At 42.4% G+C, this 24240-nt stretch overlaps 1 protein-coding gene across 1 annotated transcript in view; it reads right to left on the bottom strand.

Moving 5' to 3' along the window:
- Window positions 1–169: 169 nt before the first annotated feature.
- LOC121726216 (integrator complex subunit 1) overlaps window positions 170–24240 on the bottom strand; it is a 30066-nt gene continuing 5995 nt past the window's right edge. Inside the window, exons 5-27 of the mRNA XM_042113453.1 lie at window positions 23249–23342; window positions 22266–22401; window positions 20731–21902; window positions 19658–20195; window positions 19216–19286; window positions 18954–19122; window positions 18576–18879; window positions 18140–18371; window positions 17324–17490; window positions 16913–17085; window positions 16435–16596; window positions 15976–16117; window positions 15594–15727; window positions 11795–11917; window positions 11295–11425; window positions 10744–10876; window positions 10188–10385; window positions 9432–9637; window positions 6074–6247; window positions 5726–5908; window positions 5066–5198; window positions 4597–4768; window positions 170–558 (exon numbers count right to left, since the gene is read on the bottom strand). Of these exons, the coding sequence (XP_041969387.1) occupies window positions 347–558; window positions 4597–4768; window positions 5066–5198; window positions 5726–5908; window positions 6074–6247; window positions 9432–9637; window positions 10188–10385; window positions 10744–10876; window positions 11295–11425; window positions 11795–11917; window positions 15594–15727; window positions 15976–16117; window positions 16435–16596; window positions 16913–17085; window positions 17324–17490; window positions 18140–18371; window positions 18576–18879; window positions 18954–19122; window positions 19216–19286; window positions 19658–20195; window positions 20731–21902; window positions 22266–22401; window positions 23249–23342 (5159 nt within the window). The 3' untranslated portion in view covers window positions 170–346. The remainder of the gene's footprint in view (window positions 559–4596; window positions 4769–5065; window positions 5199–5725; window positions 5909–6073; window positions 6248–9431; window positions 9638–10187; window positions 10386–10743; window positions 10877–11294; window positions 11426–11794; window positions 11918–15593; window positions 15728–15975; window positions 16118–16434; window positions 16597–16912; window positions 17086–17323; window positions 17491–18139; window positions 18372–18575; window positions 18880–18953; window positions 19123–19215; window positions 19287–19657; window positions 20196–20730; window positions 21903–22265; window positions 22402–23248; window positions 23343–24240) is intronic.

The raw sequence follows: 24240 nt of genomic DNA, 5'->3' as shown, positions 1-24240 counted from the left end.
ATATTTTACAAAATATATAAGTATTAATAATATAATATAATTTTATATTTTTTTCTTCTTTTATTGTTTGCTTTCAATGTTAACAATACAATACTGACAAATTATTTACTATCATGAAATCAAAAATCCATTAGATAATTCTTACAAATATATTTACATTTTACATGATTTTACATACAAGTCAGGACTGGTGGCTGCTAACTGTTGCCAAGACTCTGCGCGAACCCATGAGTTTCAATGGGTCGTAGTTGCAGCACTCGTGCTGTTTCTTCTTATGTCAAACCTTCCAGTAAACCCTTTCTGCGATTTGCCATAACTTTAACTACATACATATTGTACAAGTGGTCTAGCAGCCGCGGTGGTGGTTGAGCGTGGTGAGGGCGCGCGCGAGCGGCTGGTCGGCGGGCAAGCGGTCGGAGGCGGCGAGCTCGAACACGCGCAGCAGCAGCAGCGCCGCGTGCTCGGGCAGCGCCGCCGCCAGCTCCGCCAGCCGCTCCAGCGCGCCGCCGCACACGCCGCCCTCGCTGCTCTCCAGGCACTCCCCTATCGCGCGCAGAGCTATACAAAATATCACCATTAAGCCCGTCACAAACTTAGCTATAATCATCATAATATTAATACGCGAACGAAAAACTTTGTAACCCTTTTTACGAAAAATGGGGAAACGTAGGTGCATGAAATTTTGCACAGTTATAGTTTATATGGTGAAGGAGTGCATCGAACTAATATTATTTTGAAATTATGCTTTTATCATACATTTTTTAAACAAATAAAACATTCACACACTACAACACACACAAATGAGAAATTACAGATTTTTGAGTGACAAATTCGTATGTATAGGACATACGAATTATACTCTTTTATTTATGGTTGAAGTCTGATGACAACAAGTTGACAAATTGAAAATGGATTATAGTTTTTTTTATTGAATCTTAGATACTACTAGCTGTTGCCCGCGACTTCGTCCGCGTCAACATAGTATACTAACAAAGATGGAAAGTCCGCTAACAAATATGAAAAAAGTAAAATATAACCTCCTCCTTTTTGGAAGTCGGTTAAAAAGTAGCCTAAGTTACACCTTACTACATCAGCTATCTACCAAAAAAAGTCCCGGCAAAATAGCTCCAGCCGTTTCAGAGATTAGCTGGAACAAACAGACAGACAGACAGACATACAGACAAAAATTGTAAAAAATGTTGTTTTGGTGTATGTACCCTACATACATTCATATGCATGTAGTAAAAAACGGTTCTTTCAATATTACAAACAGACACTCCAATTTTATTTATATGTATAGATGTATAGATTAGACAATGCTTACACGGCCAGTTTGAGATCAGCTAAGTCCCAGAGACAAGAGTTGAAAAAAAATTGATAAAGTCTATATTTTCTACAAAATATAGGTAGTAGTCCTAATGTCGTTGAAACTAAGGTCGAATTTCGACCATGGGGCGATCTCTAGTATACAGGTGTCCAGAACAGTGACGTCCAAAAAAAAAATTTAGATAGCTTGTGTCCAGGGGTATCCGAATTACCCCCATGTATGTTCCGCGATTTTTTGTCGTTTTCGAGTTACGAATTTTTAATGATTTTCAGAAAAAATGCGGCCGGGTCAGTTTAATATTATTTTTTTTTAAAGTTAAGTGAGTTTTTGTAATTATTTTTTTTGTATTTTCAAGCTCATGAATTGTACTTTTATGTATAAAAAAATTAGCTTCCTAACATAAAGGCAAATAATAAAAAAATGGTCGAATGTGATAAATTTTCATTCCACCTGGTCAGTCTTGATTTTTCAACTTTAAAATTAAAAATCTAAAAAGGTGGTCCCATAAATTCTTAGTAATTTAGAAAACTTTGTGGTATTCTAAGCTTCCATAATAATAATAAAAAAGTGGTACTTAATAGGAAATTATTCGCTTAAATCTGCCCTCAAAGGTACTGAGGTGGAAATTTCCTCAATCAGTAAATTGATATAAAAAAAATTAATTGCTTATTTTGTCATTCCTAAGGCTACTTAAAATATGTATCATCAAACAAACAATAAAAAGTTTTACTAATACCAATGATTTATTTGAACCAGTCGGGCAAACTTGGTTACATTGAAAAATGTTATGTAAAAATTGTGATAAATTTAAATCTAAAAATCTTCTGAAATTATTAATTACTAGTTAAGATTTTGAGGATTATCTTAAAAATAAAAAACAAAATAAGGTACATAAAACATTTAATTGTTTTTTTTAAATCATTCAGTTGAGTAAATGTTCAAAATTGCGACCTCCTACAGAAATGCACAATCGACACCTATGTAAAAAGTTTCGTTTTAAATTCCTGAAGCCAACTCTGTTCCTCTTCACTACATCTCCAGCTGCTTGGATTTTCTCTCTTAGCGCTGCCTCATTTGCTGAGTCTCTGGCAAATGTTTTATCTTTGTAATAACCCCAAATAAAAAAATCGATAGGGTTGAGGTCGGGGGAGCGTGGAGGCCAGGTGATTGGTCCGCTTCTACCGATCCACCTATTAGGATATGCACGATTCAAATAATTACGGACTTGCGTGGCATAATGGCAGGGTGCGCCGTCATTTTGGAATATCATGTTTCTTCTCAAATCCAGATTAACACCTTCCAATAAGATTGGCAGATCATTTTCCAGGAAAGATTTGTATGTCTCACCGTTTAGTCTTGACGGCAGTTCGAACGGTCCAATCAGTTGTCCGTCAAGTATTCCCGACCACATGTTTACACTAAAACGGTGCTGGAAGGTCGATTGTCTGGCGGTGTGAGGATTTTCAATGGCCCAAGTGTGCGTATTGTGAATATTAAATATTCCGGTTCTCTCGAATCGCGACTCATCACTCCACAAAATTTTATCAAAAAATCCCGGGTCCTCTTCCTCTTTCCTTAACATGGTCCGGCAAAACTCAACTCTTCGTTGGTAATCAGTAGGCATTAATGATTGCACTCGCTGCACGTGATATGCATGGTATCCTTCTTCACGAAGTATATTTTGTATGGACGATCGCGGTATGTTCAGATTACGTGCCATCGCTCTCACACTCGTCGATGGATTCCGATTTATTTCTTCTAGCACTATCTCTCTGCGGTCCGGATCGACCCTGGGGACTCCTTCACGGCTTGCGTCTCGACCAGGAATGCGGCCAGCCATTAGCGTGTTGTGTGTGTTAATAAAAACACGATGATCAGGATAGGTTGCCGTCCTCCTCGGCGTTGAAGTTGCTCCCGATACAGTCTTGCTGCTTCATGGCCGTTGCCTTGCGCAACGCCATAAAAATAATGCATTTCTGCATATTCACTTAATGTGTAGCTCATCGCGAACACCACTTCCAAATCAACAAAGTCCAAATCGAGATGCAAAACAGAGTCCAAATTCAAGTGCAGTTGTCTAGTCAGAAAGGTAGGCAGCGAGGTCCGTGGGCAAAGCGTGTATTGTGAGTCGATAGTAACAAATGGGAACGAAAACGAGCAGCAGCAAACACAAGTTGAGAGCGACTGAGGTGTATGATTGCTCATTGCGAGGAATGCGTGGACGTCGTCGGCGAGGGGGCCGACCGGTTTTTGTGTGTGTGAGAGAGAAAGAGCAGTTTTTATCTCTCTTGCACTTGTTACCTGTGTAATGTAGTGATAATAAAAAAGGGTGCAACTCAACCAAGGTTCGTAAATTTCGGGAAAATTTCGCTCAAATTTTTACATTTAAATACATACTTAAATAAAATTGAAAATAACCATTTCTTGCAGGATTAGTTATGATTTGATGCATATGTTTTACTTTATTTAGCCTTAGGAATGACAAAATAAGCAATTAAATTTTTTTATATCAATTTACTGATTGAGGAAATTTCCACCTCAGTACCTTTGAGGGCAGATTTAAGCGAATAATTTCCTATTAAGTACCACTTTTTTATTATTATTATGGAAGCTTAGAATACCACGAAGTTTTCTAAATTACTAAGAATTTATGGGACCACCTTTTTAGATTTTTAATTTTAAAGTTGAAATATCAAGACTGACCAGGTGGAATGAAAATTTATCACATTCGACCATTTTTTTATTACTTGCCTTTATGTTAGGAAGCTAATTTTTTTATACATAAAAGTACAATTCATGAGCTTGAAAATACAAAAAAAAAATAATTACAAAAACTCACAAAACTTTAAAAAAAAATAATATTAAACTGACCCGGCCGCATTTTTTCTGAAAATCATTAAAAAATTCGTAACTCGAAAACGACAAAAAATCGCGGAACATACATGGGGGTAATTCGGATACCCCTGGACACAAGCTATCTAAATTTTTTTTTGGACGTCACTGTTCTGGACACCCTGTATATTAATATTTTTATAGCTAGGCATATTACTATATATTTTCTATACTAATTTTTGCGTGACCGCACACTCAGCTATAATATATATTTCTAGTAGCTACTATAATATATATTATAGTACGGTATATTAATATATATTATAGCTAAGTCTGTGACGGGCTTTATGGCGGACGTCATAATACATAAGTTGTGTTTACATTGAACAGTTTGTTTATTCGCGATATTATACGATATATAAAATAAGTGATGTTACCTGGGTAAGTATCTGGCACGGCCGGCAGCAGCTTCACGAGCAGCGAGAGCGCGGCCGACCGCAGCGGCGGGTAGGAGTGGGCGGCGAGCGGCGCCGTCGCCCGCAGCAGCGCCGCAGCCGCCGCCGCGCCGCCCCACGCGCCGCCGCGTCGCACGCCCCACGCCTCCACCTCCTAAGAAACAATCATATTTTAATCAGGTTAAAACATATTATTATTATCAGCCAATTCAACATTTTAGTGCATAATATTGCATATCTAAATATGTATTATTATGTAAGTGCTATATTATTGTCAAAATAGAACATCAAGACACCAGCAGTTATGAGTTTTTTGACAGGGGGTTAATGTCCGCTACGCCGCGTTAACTATAGTTGTAATATATTAGTTACAGACGTTATTACTATGAGAAACATTCAAAGCTGGTACAGAAGCTTTATCGTTGACCATTATTTTTTACTGAGGACATACCTGTATATGCCACAGCAGCTCCATGGGCGGTGCGGTGCGGCGCCGCAGCGCCTGCAGGGCGTGCGGCGGCGGCGCGGTCGACGCGCTCTCACCGCCGCCGCCGCCGGTGGCCGCGCTTAGCGCTGGGGACGACCTGTGTCAAACACACACATTTACAGTACACATACTTTAGTGGCACGGTGGAATTTTGCAAAGCACTTTTGAGGTCGGTATAAATAGTCAGTACTCCAGATGCATCTCGGTCTCAAGACACGGTTCAAGCTCTGTGATTGGTTGGCTGTCAAAATTTGGACCAATCACAGAGCCTAACCGCGTCTTGAGACCGGGTCGCATCTTAAGTACTGACTATTTATACCGGCCTTAGTTACTCAATCTGAAGATTCATCACTGAACCAGTTTTTTTAATTACTTACATTCAAATAACGAAGGTAATAAACAACGGAAAATAAACTGTTACACTTTATTAAAATCAGTATGTATTGCAGTCGCACTTTAAGACATACATATTTTAATAATTATTAACTGTAATTTATGTATTGGTTTTGATATAAAGTAAATATTTTTTGTCAAGCGCTTTGTTAAATTAATTAATATCTCCAAGTGCGGCCGTAAGTCATGTGCATATTAACACGGCTTGAACGAAAGCAGTGGTATACTCACGCGATGATATCCCTGTAGGCGGCGAGCAGCGCGGCGGCGCGGGGCGGTCTGGCGGCGCGGTACCGGCGCAGTAGCGCGCCGACGCGGTGCGCCAGCTGACCGCCTCCGCCCCCGCCGCCCCCGCCCCCCGCCTGCTGACCCACCAGCTCCAGGAAACTCTCGAGGATCTTGTGCACCTCCTCGCTGATGACCATCGTTTTTTAAGAAATTGCAATACCGAGGTTATCCCAAATCCCAAATTTTACAATTGACAAAACTTTGATTACATTAATTAAAATCGTAACTACTTTTTTTAAACAAATATAAAAGAAGTACAAAACTAAATTATACAAATCTGTGGTAAAATACCTGGCGTGCGGCGAGAACAGGTCGACGTCCGGCAGCACCTCGACGGCGGCGAGCAGCTGCGCGTGTCGCTGTCGCAGCCCCCGCAGCAGCGCGCCCGCCAGCGGCAGCGCGCGCGCCCCCGCCCCCCACTGCCGCGCCCACAGCGCGCGCGTCGCCGCCTCCAGCCGCACGGCCCTACACGTTGTTATTACAGATAAAGATTTAACATATCGCTACTAATGTTAAGGTGCTCACTCAACGGGAGCGTTCGCGTGTGTTGTAACTGCGGGCGAAGCCGAATTGCTAGGTAAGGCTAAGGTACATTGTCGACAACTGTGGCAGGAATATTTCGATGAGCGGTCGCTGAGTAAGGGAATATGGTACAAAACAATACAATGAGAGCCTCCTCGTTACCCTTGGTTTGACAGACCATCTATGCCGAGAAAAGATGTAGTAGCAATGTTAAGAAGGCGCTCCGGTCACATTCCATCAAACGTTTTCAAATTTATGATGGGTAAGGTTGATTCGCCAAATTGTGCATTATGTGGAACACCTGAACATGTACAACATGTATTGATGGAGTGTGGTCGGGGCGAATCACGACGTAGTAGCCTCGGTTATGATATTTTATGAAACAGGAGTTTGTAATAGTTTTCTATCCTCACCTATTTCAGGACAGGCCCGAATTCTACTAGACATATATTTTGATTTTATTGTAAGTAGTATTTAAGTATCTTATGTTGTAATTTTATATTTTGTTTCATAGGGGTGGCATAGTCGGTCACCGACAAAACCCCTTTAATAAATAGATTTAAAAAAAAAAACATTTTTTCTTAATACTTCCTAAATTATCATAGCAAAAAGGTGTCACAACAGTAGACGTACGTCGGTACGTACGTCTACTGTTGTGACGTACGTACCGACGTGTTGTAACGAGATTGTCGACGCTTTGGCGAGTGCGGGATCGTGCCGCACTCGCCAAAGCGTCGACAATCTCGTTTCCGGAAATACCTACATGAGAGGGCACCCACTGCAGGCGAACATTAACGCCATTACGTATTAGATTGCAAATACATTTAATAACGAGGAAAGCTTCGGGCCTACCCGTGCTACCCTTACTACAAGACATCAAATGTAAAAGTCCGCTCTTAGAATCAGTAACGATGACGACACGTCGATAGATAATAGTTTCTATGTATTGCAATGCTTTAAGAATGCCTATTATTTCTACACTCATGATCGGAATGATATTATTGTCAATTAAAAATTGACCTTTGGTCTTAGATTTAGAGTCGTAAAATGCACAAGTCAGAAGATTTCGAACCGTCCGTGTAAATATGTACGTAGTTACAGTATTTAGTGGACAGTAGCTCAACACTGGCCGCTTTAAGTTCTATCGGGGACATTAACTTTTTAGCCCTATGTATGAGCGGAACTTCGGTAAAACATACGTCCTGAAATGGAATATCGTAACTATGTATATCGAGTTCGTATGGAGGTCAAATGTCGTATCTCGAGATTGATAAGTGATTAAGATTCTTGTAACTTTCGACGATTACAGGAATCTTATCAAATATCGTCGCGGCGCGAAAAAGTTTTAATAAAAAATTTGTCAGATAAAAACTGTCTTCGAATTTTTAAAGGAGTTATGCAAAGTTCGTTTTCTAATACGTGAACAGGCGTAGTCTAGATAAAACCACCGCATTGCCTCAGTGACTGGTTCTGGATAAGATCCAATTTGCTAAGAACGTTCCGATTGGCGTTGGCGAATACGACACTTCCATATTCTAGTTGACTCCTGATAAGACTTATATACAATTTTCTTAGGTGAATGGGATGAACTACCCATTTGAAACCACTGACACAGCTTAAAATATTATTGTATGTATTTTAGACATTTTTGGTGCGTCTCGTTAACGTGTTTTTTCCAATTCAATCTATGGTCGAACCAAACAAACCTAAAAAATTTACAAACTTAACAATCTCTAAGGTAACATTATACAATTTAATTTCGACAGAGGGAACGCGATATTTTCGGGTGAATATGCATATTTTAGTTTTACTGAGTGACAACTGTAAACCGCTTTCGTTTAAGAGTTTTTCAAAACTATTTAGAACCTTCTGCATTAGTGAAGCACATTCGGTAACTTCTTTACTACTGCAATATAAAACGAAATCGTCCGCATACTGCCCAATTCTTAATTTTGGGGAAGTCAAAACTTTAATTTTAAGTGATCCAATATTAAATAAAATCGGGGACATAGGGTCCCCCTGTGCCAAACCATCGCGACAAATTCTCACGATCGTCTCACCGTTCGTCAATTTATAGACAATAAGCCTACAACTGAGAAATTCTCGTACATAATTGCAAATATGGACATCGACACAGAATTCGACGAGACGCTCGATGAGCACCTCGACCGATACACAGTTGTACGCATCCGCGATGTCCGTAAATGCGCACAAAAGGAATGCTTTTTTATTAAAACTGAGTTCCACATCCATGGCGAACCGCGCGAGGCCGTCCAAACAGGATCGTCCTCGACGAAAGCCTATCATATAATCGGAAAAAAATGATTTCCTTCGAAAAACTGTTCCAGTCTTTTGGTAATAATTTTATTAAAGATTTTGCAAAGACAATTAATCAGCGATATCGGACGATGCTTTAAATCGGCACCGGCGTGTTTAGGTATAGCGATGACTTTAATATTTCAGCCTATGTGTTATTCTGATGTAGTAATACAATTTATACCTTATACTATAAGCTATATTATTGTAAAGTTTTAATAAAATCCATTCAGTAGTTTTAGCGTGAAAGAGTAACATACATCCATACATCCACACATACAAAGTTCCACCATTATAATAGTAGTAGGATTCGACTTTGGGCATTACATTACAAAACCACCTCCCTGACCGACGAGCATTCTCGTGTAATGTCAAATTATAGGTTACAATTATACAAGTTTTATCAAAATATTATGTATCATTACAAGGTGCGCATTGTAATGCTCGGTTCTCCTCCTTCACTAATGTAATAATGCTCGACTCCTTTATAGTTTTTTGTAAATTTGTAAAGATGGATGGTTTTAGCTTTTACACAAATACTATACGGATTGTGATATTAGTTGCGTTAGTATTTCACAGCGTGAACTAAATTATGACTAAATTTTAAAGTTGATATGATCGAAAGTGTTCTAATAGCCATAATTATTTATCATCATATCGGTCACTACTCACTCCTAGTAAATCCTTATGAGTTTTGGAGAACCGACAAGCGAAGTTCAGTCTCCGAAACCGATGTGGCAGGCATTATATTCCTATGTATACAGTATATGTATGTACTACATATTCGGTAGTGTATATCCATATTCCATACTTCTGCGAGTTCTCCTTAGAGTGCGGTGCGGGCGCAGCGAGGGCGGTGAGCAGGGCGTGGCTGACGCGGTCCGTGGCGCTGGTGGAGCGTGCGGCGGTCGCGCCCACCGACCCGCCCCCAGCGGCCGCCGCCGCCTCCAGCGCGCCGCGCGCCGTGTCGCCCGCCCGCGACCCGCTCTCGCGCAGCAGCTGCAGCACGCGCGGCACCTGACCACGTCATATTATGTAGTTAGTAAACTCACTATAAACGCATTACGCAACTCACTACCACGTCTGTAATTAATGTAATTTTTTTATTAGGTTCACAAAACAAGATACAATTCACAATACATGTAGCCATAAATAATTAAGTATAAAATTAATAATGCCAGAGAATGTATCTCTCTAAGAAGTGAACACAACATGCACATAACAATTAGAAATTGTGTCAACTAACTACTATTTTTAAACACATATTTAGTTAGAGTTACTTACAAAGAAAAAACAGTAATTACCCTAGCCTAAATGTAATGATTGAAAATGAAATAAAAAGTAATGATTCACAATCAAAAATATTATAAATAATATTTTTTATTGTGAATCATTTGGTTGAAGCTAAGCTAATAAAAGCATTTAAGGGTAGCTTCAACCAAAATCTAAAACATCGAAAGAAAGCTACGCAAATATTATCATACGTAGACAAAAAATTGGGAAAAAATATTTCTAAACGTAATAATCGTTTGCATAATTTTAGCACAAGAATAATATTTTCTTTTACCTTGAGGTACAGCAGCAATAGTAACAGCGGGTGGGCGTGGTGTGCGGCGAGCGCGGCGGTGAGCAGCGCGTCGGGGGCGGGGCAGCACCGCAGCAGCAGCGGCAGGCGGGCCTCCACCCGCCGCCGCGCCGCCTCCGCCCCGCCCGCGCGCTCCGCCGCCGTCGCCTCCGAGCTTATGTACTGGACTAGCACTTCCAGCTGCAGATACAAATGTTGCCATAAAAAAATCAGAAACAGAATACTCAATGACTTTGTCAATTTAAACTTTAAAGTTATCACTAGGTAGTAATAATTATTATGATGCTTTTAACGAGTGATAAAACTAACAGTACATAAAATTATTATGTTGTTTCATAATATTTCTAATTCACACAAGTAAGTAGTACATTTACATAATATTTCATATTAACTCATCTTTTGCACAATATAATATAGATGTTTCTCACTTTTTTATTTGCTTTTTCGTTTAACAGAATTTTAGAATAAAAATTCCAAGAGTTAATAATTTCATTAAACTGTGCCGTTTCATATAAAGTAGGGCGTCGTGACTCGTGACCTGTTGGTGTGTGAGTCGGAGCAGGTCGTCGGGCTGCTGGTGTTTGGGCGTGGCGCGGTCGCGGCCCTGCCACACGCGCGGGCTGCCCACCAGCGTCTCCGCGAACCGCAGCACCGCCGGCGCCGACCACCCCCTGTGTCCGACAAGGTAATCATAACTGTTGCATTGTTTGGCAGGTATGATTTTTGTAACAAAACTCGAACAGAAATATAACAAAACATTCACCGCCATACTCAGAGACATTAAGTTATGTTTAACCTTCAATTAAATGAAGAGTTTGACAGACAGAATGTATGGGGCTTATGTCAAAAATTTGAATTAATTACATTTAAGTAATTAATGTTCCACTCTGAGTGCGGCAGTCATTTATCATACTTAATTTAACTAAATTTAGTAATTGTTAGTCCTATAGCACGTCAAGATATTTTCCCATACTAGGAGCCCGTCTCGTAGCTCAAAACTGCATTCAAATGATTCAATTGATATGTCTGGTAAGTGGTACAGTAGCTACATCTGTTTACGTATTATAATTTATAACTAGTCAGGTATACCCATTAGGTTGCAGCAGCGTGCGCAGGCAGGCGTCGAGCGTGCGCCAGGACGCGCGGTGCGCCAGCAGCGTCACCAGCAGTGGCCGCCACGCCCCACCGCCCGCCACGAACATCAACCGCACCTGCGCCTCCTATACGTGCACTCAGGTCAGTTATCTTTGTTAGGTTACTATGAGGCCGTCTACTGCGAGTTAACGCATTAGGGAGAGTTCACATTGCAATGTGATGAGGCAATGCGATGCATATTTATATGAGCCATAAAAATTCAGTACGCATGGGCAGGCACTTTTTGACGGCACTCGTTGATGGCAGTCGTCTGTAAGCGTTCTTTAATTGGGTTGCTTGTTGTCGATTTCTCAAGTATGTAAACTTTACAAAGACGACTACACCCGGTGAAAATCTACTGCGTACGTTATAAAACGCCGCCATCTCAATGAGCATGAGCCGTTGTTTCGGACGTCGGATGCTCACACGGTAAACTGTCGGGCTAGCACGCGTACCTGTCTGCCCAGCGTCTCTCGCTGAAGCTCGGCCAGCCAGTCCAGCAGCAGGCCGCAGCCGCGCCCGCGCGACGACAGCGCGTGCTCGCGCGCGCCGCTTACCAACTCCGCCTCCATCTTGATCTGCGAAAGTCCAAAAAGATAGCAGATAAAACATTTGTAGCAGTCGATAGACATTTGAGCGTAACATAGAAATTCATATTAACATTATCAATTTACTTTATAAAGTTTTGTTTTTCTAAAAATATGTTTTTTTTCTTCGTTTCTCTCTCTTGATATTGTTCACTTATGTCAATCTTACTGCTGTCATTTTGTGTTTTATAATCGAACTAGCGACTCGCCCCGGCTTCGCATCGGGTATAAAATATATAGCCACTGAAAAAATGATTAAAATCGAATCAGCAGCACCAATGCGGGCCACGGGTAGTAATCTATATACTTATAATAAAATCGTAGAGATAAAATGTTTGTACATTGAAAATAAACTTGAGAAAATGAGTTAGGGGCATGTTACAAGAGTAATAGAACACATTTTAACTGTTTTTGAAATTTTTGTTTCTCTGTCTGTTTGTACAGGCTAATTTCTGAATCCGCCGCAACGATTTCAATGAAATTTGGCATGATGATACCTTACATCCCTGGTCAACATCTTAGATACTTTTTTTTAACCGACTTTCAAAAAAGGAGGAGTTAATTTTTACTTTGCTGTTTGTGGTCAGATTTTCAAAATCCTTTTTTTGTTGTATAGATTGCCTGAATTTGATACCACGTTTACAATAAAATCGGCCAAGTGCGAGTCAGACTCACGCACGAAAGGTTCCGTACCGTTATAGAGAAAATAGGCCAAAAGTTGTGTTATTGTGTGGGAGCCCCCCTTAAATTTTAATTATATTTTAATTTTATTGTTAATTATTAAAGTACTGTGAAAATTTCAACTGCCTGCCTGTTGTCATTATTGATATCGAGCCATCGAAAGGCCAAAAAGCCCCCCTTAAATATTGATTTTATTTTGTTTTCAGTGTTTGTTGTTATAGCGACTACAGATATACACCATTTGTAAAAATTTCAGAACTCTAGCTACATATAACGGTTCTTCAGATACAGCCAGAAGACAGACAGACGGTCAGACAACGAAGTCTTAGTAATAGGGTCCCGTTTTTACCCTTTGGGTACGGAACCCTAAAAACGATGACTTGATGAGTAATGGAATTGAAGAAACTCCTCGAAATTTACAACGACAACCAAAGGAGATATTGGTGGGAATGAGTGGTGGCCGGTGGGCCAATGCCCATAAAGAAATGACATTGTGGGTAAGTAAGTAAACAACTTCAAGCATTATTTTGTTCTGGTTTAATTGTAGATTATGCATCTGAGAATAAGAGGTAGGTTAAAGAGGGATAGATGCCTACATTAAATCCCGTCTTCTGAAGTCTATCCTCTATCTCCGTCACATGTTCCTTTCCCCTGTCCACGCCAAGCGGTCTTCGAAGAAAGGTTTTTCAAAACGATAAGTACCGTATCTGAGGTTCAAGTTTCCTGGGTCTTTGATGCAAATTAAAAATTTCGTGTGTTTAAATATAGATAAAAAAAAAGTAGATGGGTGTTCTATTTTCTAAATCTCGATTTTAATAACATACATTCACGCGGACGAAGTTGCGGGCAACAGCTAGTAATGAATACAATTCATTATTACTACCCGTGGCCCGCATTGGTCGGTACCACAGAAATAAATCAAGATAGAACGGCGACGCGCGTGCGTTGCTAGGGAATCGATCGTGACAATTTTTGCTTTGCATTTAATTAGAACAACTTACCCGTGGCAAGAAATACCTCATTTTGACCGATTCACTTTCGTACTTCCGTTTTTACAATTAGACACTGCAAAATGAGGCATTTTTGCACAACCACTCCGGTGTAAAGTCGAGACATGCGCGCTGAGTGAATGAACGTTCAACAAATCTTGCTCATTTGTGCAAGATTGAAACACGCGTACTCCACCCGCTTAGCCGCTATTTAATGAATGTCTACTTTCTCCACTATTTAATGAATGTAATATACCTATAACCTTCCTCTTGAATCACTATCTATTAAAGAAAACCGCATCAAAATCCATTGCGTAGTTTTAAAGATTAAAGGCGACTTTGTTTTATAATCTTATATCTATTAACAAGCAATTCTTGTATGTATATATGTCGCAGCCGACTGGTTCAAACATTTGTTCAGTCAAAGGGCTAGCTGTTTGATTGAACGGCTATTTAAACCTATACTATATATATATATATATATATATATATATATATATATATATATATATATATATATATATATATATATATATATATATATATATATATATATATATATATATATATATATATATATATATATATATATATATATATATATATATATATATATATCTTAATATATATATTTCTTGTGTGCGTGTGTATGTGACTGAACTCCTCCTAAACGACTGGACCAATTTTGATGAAATTTTTTGTGTGTGTTCGTGGAGATTCGAGAATGGTTTAGATTTACAGTTTGGTCTACTGGAAAATGTTTTTTCAATTAATTTCTTATTTATAAGGAATTGTTGATTTTGGAATGTTTTACATTAGATCCGGCGGACGGCGCTATCATCGCATTCAATATTATTCTATTTCAATTTTAGTTTGTCCTGACAGATGGTGCTACGATTAATTTGAAAAAAATTTTGTTATTCAATTCATGTGCTGATTAAAATATTAAATAAATAACACATAGGCTACAATTTTAACCGACTTTCAAAATGGGGGAGGTGTTATGTTCGTTTTCTTATATTCAACGATTACTCCGCCGTTTGTTAACCGATTTTCAAAATTTTTCTTTTGGTATATAGGGTATCATCCCAATTTGGTATTATATTCAGAAAAGTGGTGATCTGATGAAGGATCCATAAGTAATCGAGGGAACTCCTCAAAACTTTTAGGGAAACATATGGTGACTTCGGTTTCGTGAGAAGTATTCTAAGCATATGCTACCAACAAGTAAGATTTTGCACCGAGATATACCTGGTATACCGTGGTTCGGAAGGTGCTGAGAGAATTCCTGATTCTTTATAGATACAAGTTTGGGAGTTTCGGCGTTGTTTTAAGAACAGAAAGCATATGCTACTATGCAAATTACATTCTTCATCATCATCATCATCATCATCACTACCATATTATACCATTTCATAGTCTTTTAGATCGAGACTCGAGTTTGTTTTTCTTTTTTGTCTTGAGAGTTTGAGTTGAGTTCGAAGCGATAATTAAAAAAAATCTATATCTACCTAATATTATAAACCTGAAGAGTATGTTTGCTTGAACGCGTCAATCTCAGAAACTACAGGTCCGATTTAAAAACTTATCTCAGTGTTAGATAGATCATTTATCGAGTAAGACTCATCATTTATCGAGAAGGTTATATTATATTATTACTCTAAGACTAATACGACAGAAGAAACTCAGGAAAATGTGGGAAAAACGGGGGAAATATTTTTTATGGGAAAATGTACGGTCTACGGATTCTGTAAAATTTCTAATTTACGCGGGCGAAGCCGCGCGGGACATCTAGTATATATATATATATATATATATATCGGAATCGGCTCCAACGATTTTCATATCAACATTTTACTTTTTTAGAATACCGAGCAAAGCTCGGTCAAATAGCTAGTATATAAGCGATAAAAATATGCAAACAATTATTCCCCGCCTGGCGCAAGTAAACCTGAACACAACATCATCTCTGGATGGACATAAGGTGTAGTACTCACGGGTAGATCGTATCGGCCGTCCTGGTTGTTGGTGAGCAGCTCGGTGATGGCATCGACGACGAGCCGCGTGTCGGCTCGCTCGATCACGCGCGTGCCCACCGCCTCCAGCGTGCTCGCCGTGCACGACTCGAACACTACATACAGGCACCGTCATACATGTCATCAATTTTATTATAGTTGTTTAGTAAAAAGAACGCGCAAAAATGTCTAAACATTTTTGTTACATAGCATGTGTATTGTGTATGTATACATAATATCGAATAATATCAATACAAAATATGATTTTAAGAAAGTATGAACACATTATTGATACCGTAAAATTTTCGCTGGCACGTTTCAGGTTTTAAACTTTTGACTATAATTTTAGCAAGAGATCGCGTACCTTTAACAATCTGCTCCTTGGTGGTGAGCGGTGGTAGGGGCGGGGCGGCGGCGGCGGGGTCGTGCGTCGCGGCGCCCGCCCGCAGCGCCTCCACCACGGGCCCGCGCAGCAGCTTGCACTGCACCACCAGCGCGCTGTATATCTACAGAGAGGACACTATATTGTAACACATTCATCACAATATTAGGTGTTTAGTTATTTTTATTTAAGAAAAGTTGTATAAAACTACAATGTAACCCTATAGAATCCTATTAGCTAGTTTTCTGATCCCAAGAAAAATAAAATAAAAATAAAATTACACATGTCACTTTACACACGCGGATCTACCAATCTTTGTAATATTTAATTAAATTTAAGAACCTACAGGTCTTTTTAATTGTATATTTAAATGCGACTGTGCTTTATTATATGACTGTATGTGTTCTAAATAAAGAGAAAAAAAAACAATGTGGGCGGTACCTCAATAACTTCGGTGGGCGCGGCCAGGGCGAGGGCGCGTAGTAGCGGCGCAGCGATCGCGGGCTGACGCAGCAGCGGCGCGGGGTGCGGCAGCGAGCGCACATACTGCAGCGCCGTGCGCACGTACACGCCACCGCCCGAGCGCGCCTCCGTACACAACATCTGTTGAATATTATTCTTGTTATCTCTTAATCACTTTTATATTAAAAAAGTGTAGCTAGTATTGTTATATTTAAGCTACAATAAATCTATATTTATCATTCTGTTCAATTAAGTTTTGTAGTTTTTTTTTATTTCGTTTGCTCAATACTCTGTCTTTGCTAAATGAAATAAAAAAAACTTCAAAGTTGTTACATTATGTATATACTAACTATATTAGGTAACTTTTATGTAGCGTATAATTTTATAACGTAAAGTAAAATAAATAAACGTATATCCAAGCCTGATACTTTAATTCAAAGTCATTGTCGTCACGTACGTGGTGCAAGTGCGTGAAGCCGTCGAGCAGGTCCGGTCGCGGCGTGCTGGCGTCGAAGGCAGCCCGGAGCAGCGCCGGCACGTCCTCGGCCCGCAGCGGCGTCACCGTCAGCGGCTCCGCCCACGCGTCCTCCTCCTCCGCCGGCAGACTCTGCTCCGCGAATAGAGCTTCATCTGGAGAGGACCATTGTACGATGAGCTCCAATAATCTCCAAAAGATACTCAGTCATTACCGCCTAATATAGTAGTAATACGCCGTTTCTCGTTTCTCTCATAATGTTTCATCGCAGGCTAACTTGAGCTATCTTGTCGGTTGTCAAGTACCAGTGAGACAGGCTGAGAACGACGGTAAATTTAATAAGCTATTATAATAAATTGCACAGCATAATATTACAAATATATTTGTATTTACCTGGAGGATGCGTGGGTCGCGTCAGGCGCAGCGCGGCGGCGAAGGCGTTGCCGCCGGTGGCGCCGCGCGCGCGCTGCACTCGCAGCAGCTGCGCCATGTACCCGCGCTCCACGCCCAGCCGCACCACCGCGCCCGCCGGACACGCGTCCAGCGCCGCCAACAGAGCACTATCAATACAATTATTTATTTATTTGTGTTAGGAAGACCAACAGCTATCAATAAAAACAGTAAATAACTCTATACTAGAAAATAAGAAGCCAATTACAGGTCCTCACAAATAGATATACAGAATGAGTAATAAGTTCAAACATAACAGGCGCCACATACTACTAGGTATATTACAATGTGTATAGTGAGACTTATTACTAAAGAGTCACAAATACTAAAATTTAAGGCTATACGTAAACATATTCTAACGTAAGTAACAAACACCGGATAAGGCCAATATAAGTGACAGTTGTATGACCAAACATTACTGGAGCAAGTATTCATAAAGCAGTCGCTTGGCTTTCACAATGCTAGTAGAAAACAGGTCTAAGTCTAAAGATTTAGAAATATTATTAAAGTTATTACCTGCGCGCAAGATTGATTATACACAACATTTCTAAAAAAAACCTGACTACTACCGCTTTTTTGAGAAATTTTCAAACAAGTCGTCTTGTATTCGTTATTACGGATATGAGACACAAATTAGACATTATAATAACAGTTATTTACGTTTTATTGTTTGCATAATCTTTAGATTAATTAGTTTTAAGGCATATATTCTAATTAATGATCTTTAATTTTTCCTCGTAAATAAAATAAATAAAATACCTCATGGAGGGCACAGGCATGCCGAAGGTCTGTATGAATAGCGCAAGCTTGTGGGCAGGCAGGCCGCGCAGGCCGACCTGCAGCAGCGGCGGGCGCGCCGAGCGCACCAGGTGCAGGCGCAGCCAGTCCGGCAGCAGCTCCTCCTCCGCCGCGCTGCCGGCGTCCGCTGCGCCGCTCGCCGCCTCCACCCACGTGCTCTGCAGCCACGCGTACATCTCCTGGTTCGTGTCCACTGCGACACACAAGCCACTTTATTGTTTTTTCTATTTTTATTTTGTACGAGGGAAGTTTAGGAAAACTAACAGCACAAGAAGACCAATTAAAAGTTTTCACACACATAAAATAAATTAGAAAAATACAAAAACTTGTCTGATGGACATCACATTTTTTGACCCTAGCCGGTGCTTCTAGACGTGAAGATTCAGGTTCGACTCACGCGCGGAGGGTCCGTAGCAGAGTAGCTTGAGGTGTGCGTGCGCCACGAGCGCGTGCAGTTCGGCCCGGCGGCCGGTGGCCCACTGCAGCAGCAGGCGCGCTCCGCCGCTCCAGGCGCTGGGCTCGCCCTCCTCCTCCGGTGGCTCGGGCTCCGCGGTGCCCTCGAGCAGGCCGCGCAGGTGGCGGTAGAAGATGCCGGTGAGCGCGTGCAACGCGCGGTGCTGCGCCGCAGAGCGCTCGCCCTCCGCCGCCGGCAGCACGTAGCCCATTACAGTCGTGCGCTCCATTATCACCTGGCTGAGGTCCTGCAAGGCGGTGATCGACGTCACTCTACGCGCGCTAGTGATGACAGGCTAGGGCGGGGAACGGACGCACTCACCAGCACGAGGTCTGTGGCCGGGCGGTCGGCGTGCTTGGCGAGGAACACGAGGTAGGCGGCGACGTGCGCGGGCGCGCACTCCACCAGGCAGGCCGCGCGCACCCGCCGCAGCGCCTCCGCCTTCAGCGCGTCCCAGTGCTGCAGCCCCTCCACCAGGCTCAGCCACTCCCTGCCGGGGTTTACATTCGTGAGTTCGACGGCTAGGATCGAGTCTCGGCACAAAAATAATTATTGTCTTTATCGTAGTCTTCGATATACTCACTCGGGGCTGACGTCAGCGTTGTAGTCCATTTCTGTGCTATCGTCGGACGGCGACAGCACGAGTTTAAGGCCCTAAGAACATCGATTGTTAAATAACAATATCAAATTCGCAAACCAAAATGTAAAGTTGTTTTGCCAATGAAATCTTCTGAGTAAACTTATCAAATGTGTAATATTTATTATGTGAGTGATGTGGTGTATTACCTATTTACGGTACTTGCATTTTATTTTAAGTATGTAACAGTTTAGGGTTTGTTATTAATTACTGTAAATTCTCATTTTAAGAGGTCAAGTCAATGGACTCTCAACTAGCATGTATTTTGTTTTACCTTACTTGTTGAAATTTTTAATTGGCTTTACAATTATTGTAATATCACTATATTTTTGTCGAATAAAATAAAAAGTTGAAATGAAAAGTAAGTATATATAAAGGATGCGCGTACCCTGTTGGCGGCGGCGCGGGTGGGCGCGTGATGGTGCGCCAGGCGCTGCATGTAGTAGTGCAGCACCGCCCGCGCGCCGTCCGGCTGCTGGAGCGTGCGGCGCAGGTGAGCGGCCAGCTCCGGCGCCTTGCCGTCCGCGCCGGCGCCCAGTAGCTCGCACAGGCACTGCACTGGCAGCGCGTGCAGCTCCAGCCGCTCGTGGCGCAGCAGCTGGTGCAGCCAGGGCAGCGCGCGCCGCGTGCCATGCCGCTCCACTAGGCGCAGCAGCAGCGCGGGCTGGCGGCACAGCAGGCGCGCCAGGCGCAGCTGCTGCGACAGGGCGGCGAGGGCGTCGAGGGCGGCGGCGGGCGGGCGGCGCGGCGGGCCGGCGGGCTCCAGCGCGGTGAGCTGGGCCAGCAGGCGCGACGCGTGCTCGCTGACGGGCGTCTTGGCGCCGCCGGCGGCCGCCAAGTGCGTCTCCAGCCCGAGGATCGCCGCCCGCTCGGTCTCCGCGCGCTCCGCCTCCGTCGCCGCGCTGCCCCACTCGATTGATGGTTTGCTACGTGACAACATTTATAGCTGTATATCTCACTCTTTTACGACTACAGTGTAAAAAGAACATAAAAGAAGGCGTGGACCAGAACGTTTTTTAAGCACAAAGTGATGTCAGTCAGGTTTAGGTGCATTAGTTTTCGATTTTTTCTTATAAAAAGAAAATTATGACGATACTTACCGTTTTTTTTTCATTATTAAAATTTTGTATATTTTAACTTTCTAACATACTAGAAAATATCACTATAGTGATATTTTCTTACATGTAGCCATGGAGAAGACGCTACTAGCATGGCACTTGATAAATTCGACCAAAATCCGACATGTTGAAAAATGGTCTATGCTGGTGCTGCACTTTAGCGTGAAAACATTGCAGTAATAAATGCTAATTAAAGTACAATAAAATACTGCACTAAAATACAATTTCAACAAGTACATACAATCTTCCCCATTAAACACAATATTGGTCTAGTCTAGGAAGTTGGAATACAATATCGGGGCCGGGGGTAGCGTGAAGGGGGTACACACTACCCAGTACGTACCCGGTGATGCAGAACTCAATGAGCGCGCGGAGCGTGGGGTAGGCGTTGGCGGCGCGCTCAGCGAAGCCTTGCGGGTTGTGCGCGGCGATCATGACCAGCAGCATCCAGCCGCGCCAGTATAGCGAGGTGATGGCCAGCGGCGGCGGCGCGTAGCCGGCCGGCAGCGTGATGTTGTCGGGCGGGTGGAACTGGCACAGCTGGAACACGTACTCCGCCACCTCCAGCTTGTCTACCTGCAGCGGCGCGTCGTCGGGCGGCAGCGCGCACGCCCGCCGCACCAGCTGCTCCACCAGCTCGAACACCTCCGTACTCGACACCGGGATCTCCTTCGACAGCCCGATGAACACGAGCCGCAACAGCGTGTTCTGCGGCAGCGGCGCCTCGCAGCACAGCCGGTACGTGAGCGCGCGCTCCGACTCCGGCGGCCAGTTGTCCAGCTTGCTGTACGCCTCGGGCGGCTCCACGAACATGATCTTGTGCAGGGCGGCAAGCAGGTCGGCGCGCGCCGGCCGGTACACCGGCACCGCCGTGTCCAGCAGCCACGCCAGTGCGTGCTGCTGAAGCGCGCACAGCTGGGCCCGCTGGCGCCCGTGCTGCGCGGCCAGCAGACAGCACAGGCAGAACAGGTCGGTGAGCGCGTGAAAGGCGCGCTCGCGCAGCTCGGGCGGCGGGTCGTGCGGCGGCGGGGCGGCCAGCGCGCGCGCCAGCGGCAGGAGCGCGGAGTCGGCGCGGGCGGCGCGCACCAGCTCCCGGGTGAGGGCGCGCAGCGGCCGCAAGTAGTCATCGGCCCGCAGCGCCAGCTCGGCGTAGGTGTCGGCGAGCGCGGCGGGCGCCAGCTGCGGCTGCGCGGCCACGAGCGCGGCCAGCACGGCCATGTTGTGGGGCGCGCGCGCTGCCGACAGCTCGTTGTACACGGTGTGGGTGACGACGCCGCGCAGCAGGGCGGGGCTGTCGGCGACCATGTCGCGCAGGCAAGCCTGGTAGGCGGCCTGCAGCGGCTTGGTCTTGAGCCGCATGCGCGCCAGCTGGGCCAGCACCTCGTGGTCGCGCGCGGCGCTGGGCCCGGAGGCGCGCGCGTTGGTGCACACGTGGGCGAGCAGTTCCTGCGCCGCGCGCCACAGCTTGCCCGAGTGCAGCCACGCCTCCAGCCGCGACGCAGCTATCATTCTTATCTGAGAATTCACAATTTGTTCCATTTTTAATAAATACAAACAGAGATCGAATATATCGAATTTATAATACGCGTCTTTTTGGCACTGAAATGAATAAGGTTATTTTATTATTGTTCGAAATTTTTTAATCTTTTATGTAAATGGTAATACGTAGTTTAGTTTTTTTTTTAATATTTTTAAATGTGACGAATACTTTAGGTGACAAATCCGTTCTGCTATTTTTGGGCTTAGCGAGAGTAACAAAATTTAAAATCTATTTCTATTAATAAACATAGAAGGCAGAAGAAGATATATATTATATTAGTCAAAAGACCTGGGAAAGAAATTAAAAACAAAAATAACTAAAAGTTGAATGGTTATCACCTCCGGAAAGCCGCAGGTGGCCGACAGCAGCTTGAGGAAGCCCTTGCCGATGGCGTCGGGGGCGGCGCGCCGCTGTATCTGCTCCTTGATGGCCTCCAGGACCAGTGTCTCCACACTCTCATAGCTGCTTGAATACCTGTCAACACCAATTTAACAACTCTACTATTTTTAGAAAACTTTTTGACCACTGTTGTGCACTAGTTTTAGGAAGTTAAAAATAATTTAAATGAAAATTAGGACATGTAAGCAGATCGAAAATTCTCAAGACAGAGGGATACTAGAAATCGTTGATGCCAGGACGTTGTGGCGTCCCAAAAGGAAACTGGAAACTATATTATTATCTTCTCTATCTGTTGCTACAAAGTATTTTTTTATAAATACAATAAAAATAATTAATAAATAAAAAAAAACCGGCCAAGTGCGAGTCGGACTCGCGCACCGAGGGTTCCGACAGCTTAAAGGTATTATAGACCTGAGTATTTGGTATGAATTTCAATTACCTCTACGCGTTTATGAGGAAATGGGTAGTAAGTTTAAAATTATTAAAAAAAAATATATTATGTGATGTAACTAAAAATTTATGGTTTTCGTAATTTTTCCTTTATCTATGCTATAAGACGTTGCTTCGTACCAAATTTCAAGATTCTGAGTTCACGGGAAGCACCCTGTAGGTTTTGATTCCCTTGCAAGTGTCGAAAATTTGCGGCATAAACGGCTGTATCTTTTGATTGCGTTGGCTTAGAAGTTTGATTTTTTCACAGCTTCAAGGGACAGTAGACCTGAGCAATTGATATAAATTTCAGCTTCATACCTCCACGCGTTCCTGAGAAAAAGGGTCTTGACAGACGGACAGACGGACAACAAAGTGATCCTATAAGGGTTCCGTTTTTTCCTTTTGAGGTACGGAACCCTAAAAATAATAAAAAATAAAAATATATCAGAGAATATACCTTTTCGACAATAATTAGTTTTGCAGATCTTACCTGGGAAACACAGAGTATTCGAGTTCAGTGTTATCAGTTTCCTCTTCAACGTTCCCCATGAGAGGTGAGCCAGCTCCGGATGGAGACATGGTGCCTGAACAAAAAGCTTTAACTACAAATTGGGTATAAATTAATATTTAACTGGTCATAACATATTATTATTGTTTACATTTACACTGTATGTAAGTACTGTGTATCCTCATATTAGATAAGATAAGATAAGCCTTCATTCACAACAATTATTTTACATTTACATAAAATTATTTCCTTGTTGGTTGTCTTAAGACATAGGCCTTCTCCATTATGCCACATAGTTCTGTCCTTACAATCTCTTCTCCAGTTCTTTGGTAAGTCATCTTCCCACATGGAAGGATACATGTGTCAAATATTTTTGCTTTTTGTCGTATTGGTATTTTTTTGTTTTTCATTACCTGTTTTAGAGACCAGTATCTTGACCAGCTATTTGTTATCCTTCTTTCGATCTCTTTTGACATCAAATTAGTGGGTGATATAATGTAGCCGAGATAGACATATTCATCAACATATTCAATTTTCTGGTTTGCTACTACTATTGTATCTTTGTTTCTGTTGGTCATAACTTTTGTTTTACTTGCATTCATGGACAACCCAGCTTTTAGGCTTTCGGCGGATAATTCATTGAGCATTTTTTGCACTTCTGCTGGTGTTATTGCAAATAATACTAAATCATCGGCAAACCTGAGGTGTGTTAGGTTTTGTCCATTTATGCTGATGCCATTGTTTTCCCAGTCTAATCTTCTAAAAATGTCTTCTAGAACAGCCGTAAACAATTTTGGGGATAAAGGGTCTCCTTGCCTTACTCCCTTATGGATTTTAAACTCTTCGCCTATTCCTTCCAGCTGTATTCGTGATGTGTTGTCATTGTAAATTTTTTAAATTATGTTTATATATTTTTGTTGTATTCCTTGCTTTTGTAGGGTTTTATAGATGGAAGTGTGAATTAGCGAGTCAAA

The sequence above is a fragment of the Aricia agestis genome, chromosome 4 (assembly GCF_905147365.1).
Source record: "Aricia agestis chromosome 4, ilAriAges1.1, whole genome shotgun sequence".
NCBI classification, from domain to species: domain Eukaryota; kingdom Metazoa; phylum Arthropoda; class Insecta; order Lepidoptera; family Lycaenidae; genus Aricia; species Aricia agestis.
Note: the sequence above shows the minus strand (reverse complement) of the source record. Positions and strands in the feature narration are given on the sequence as shown.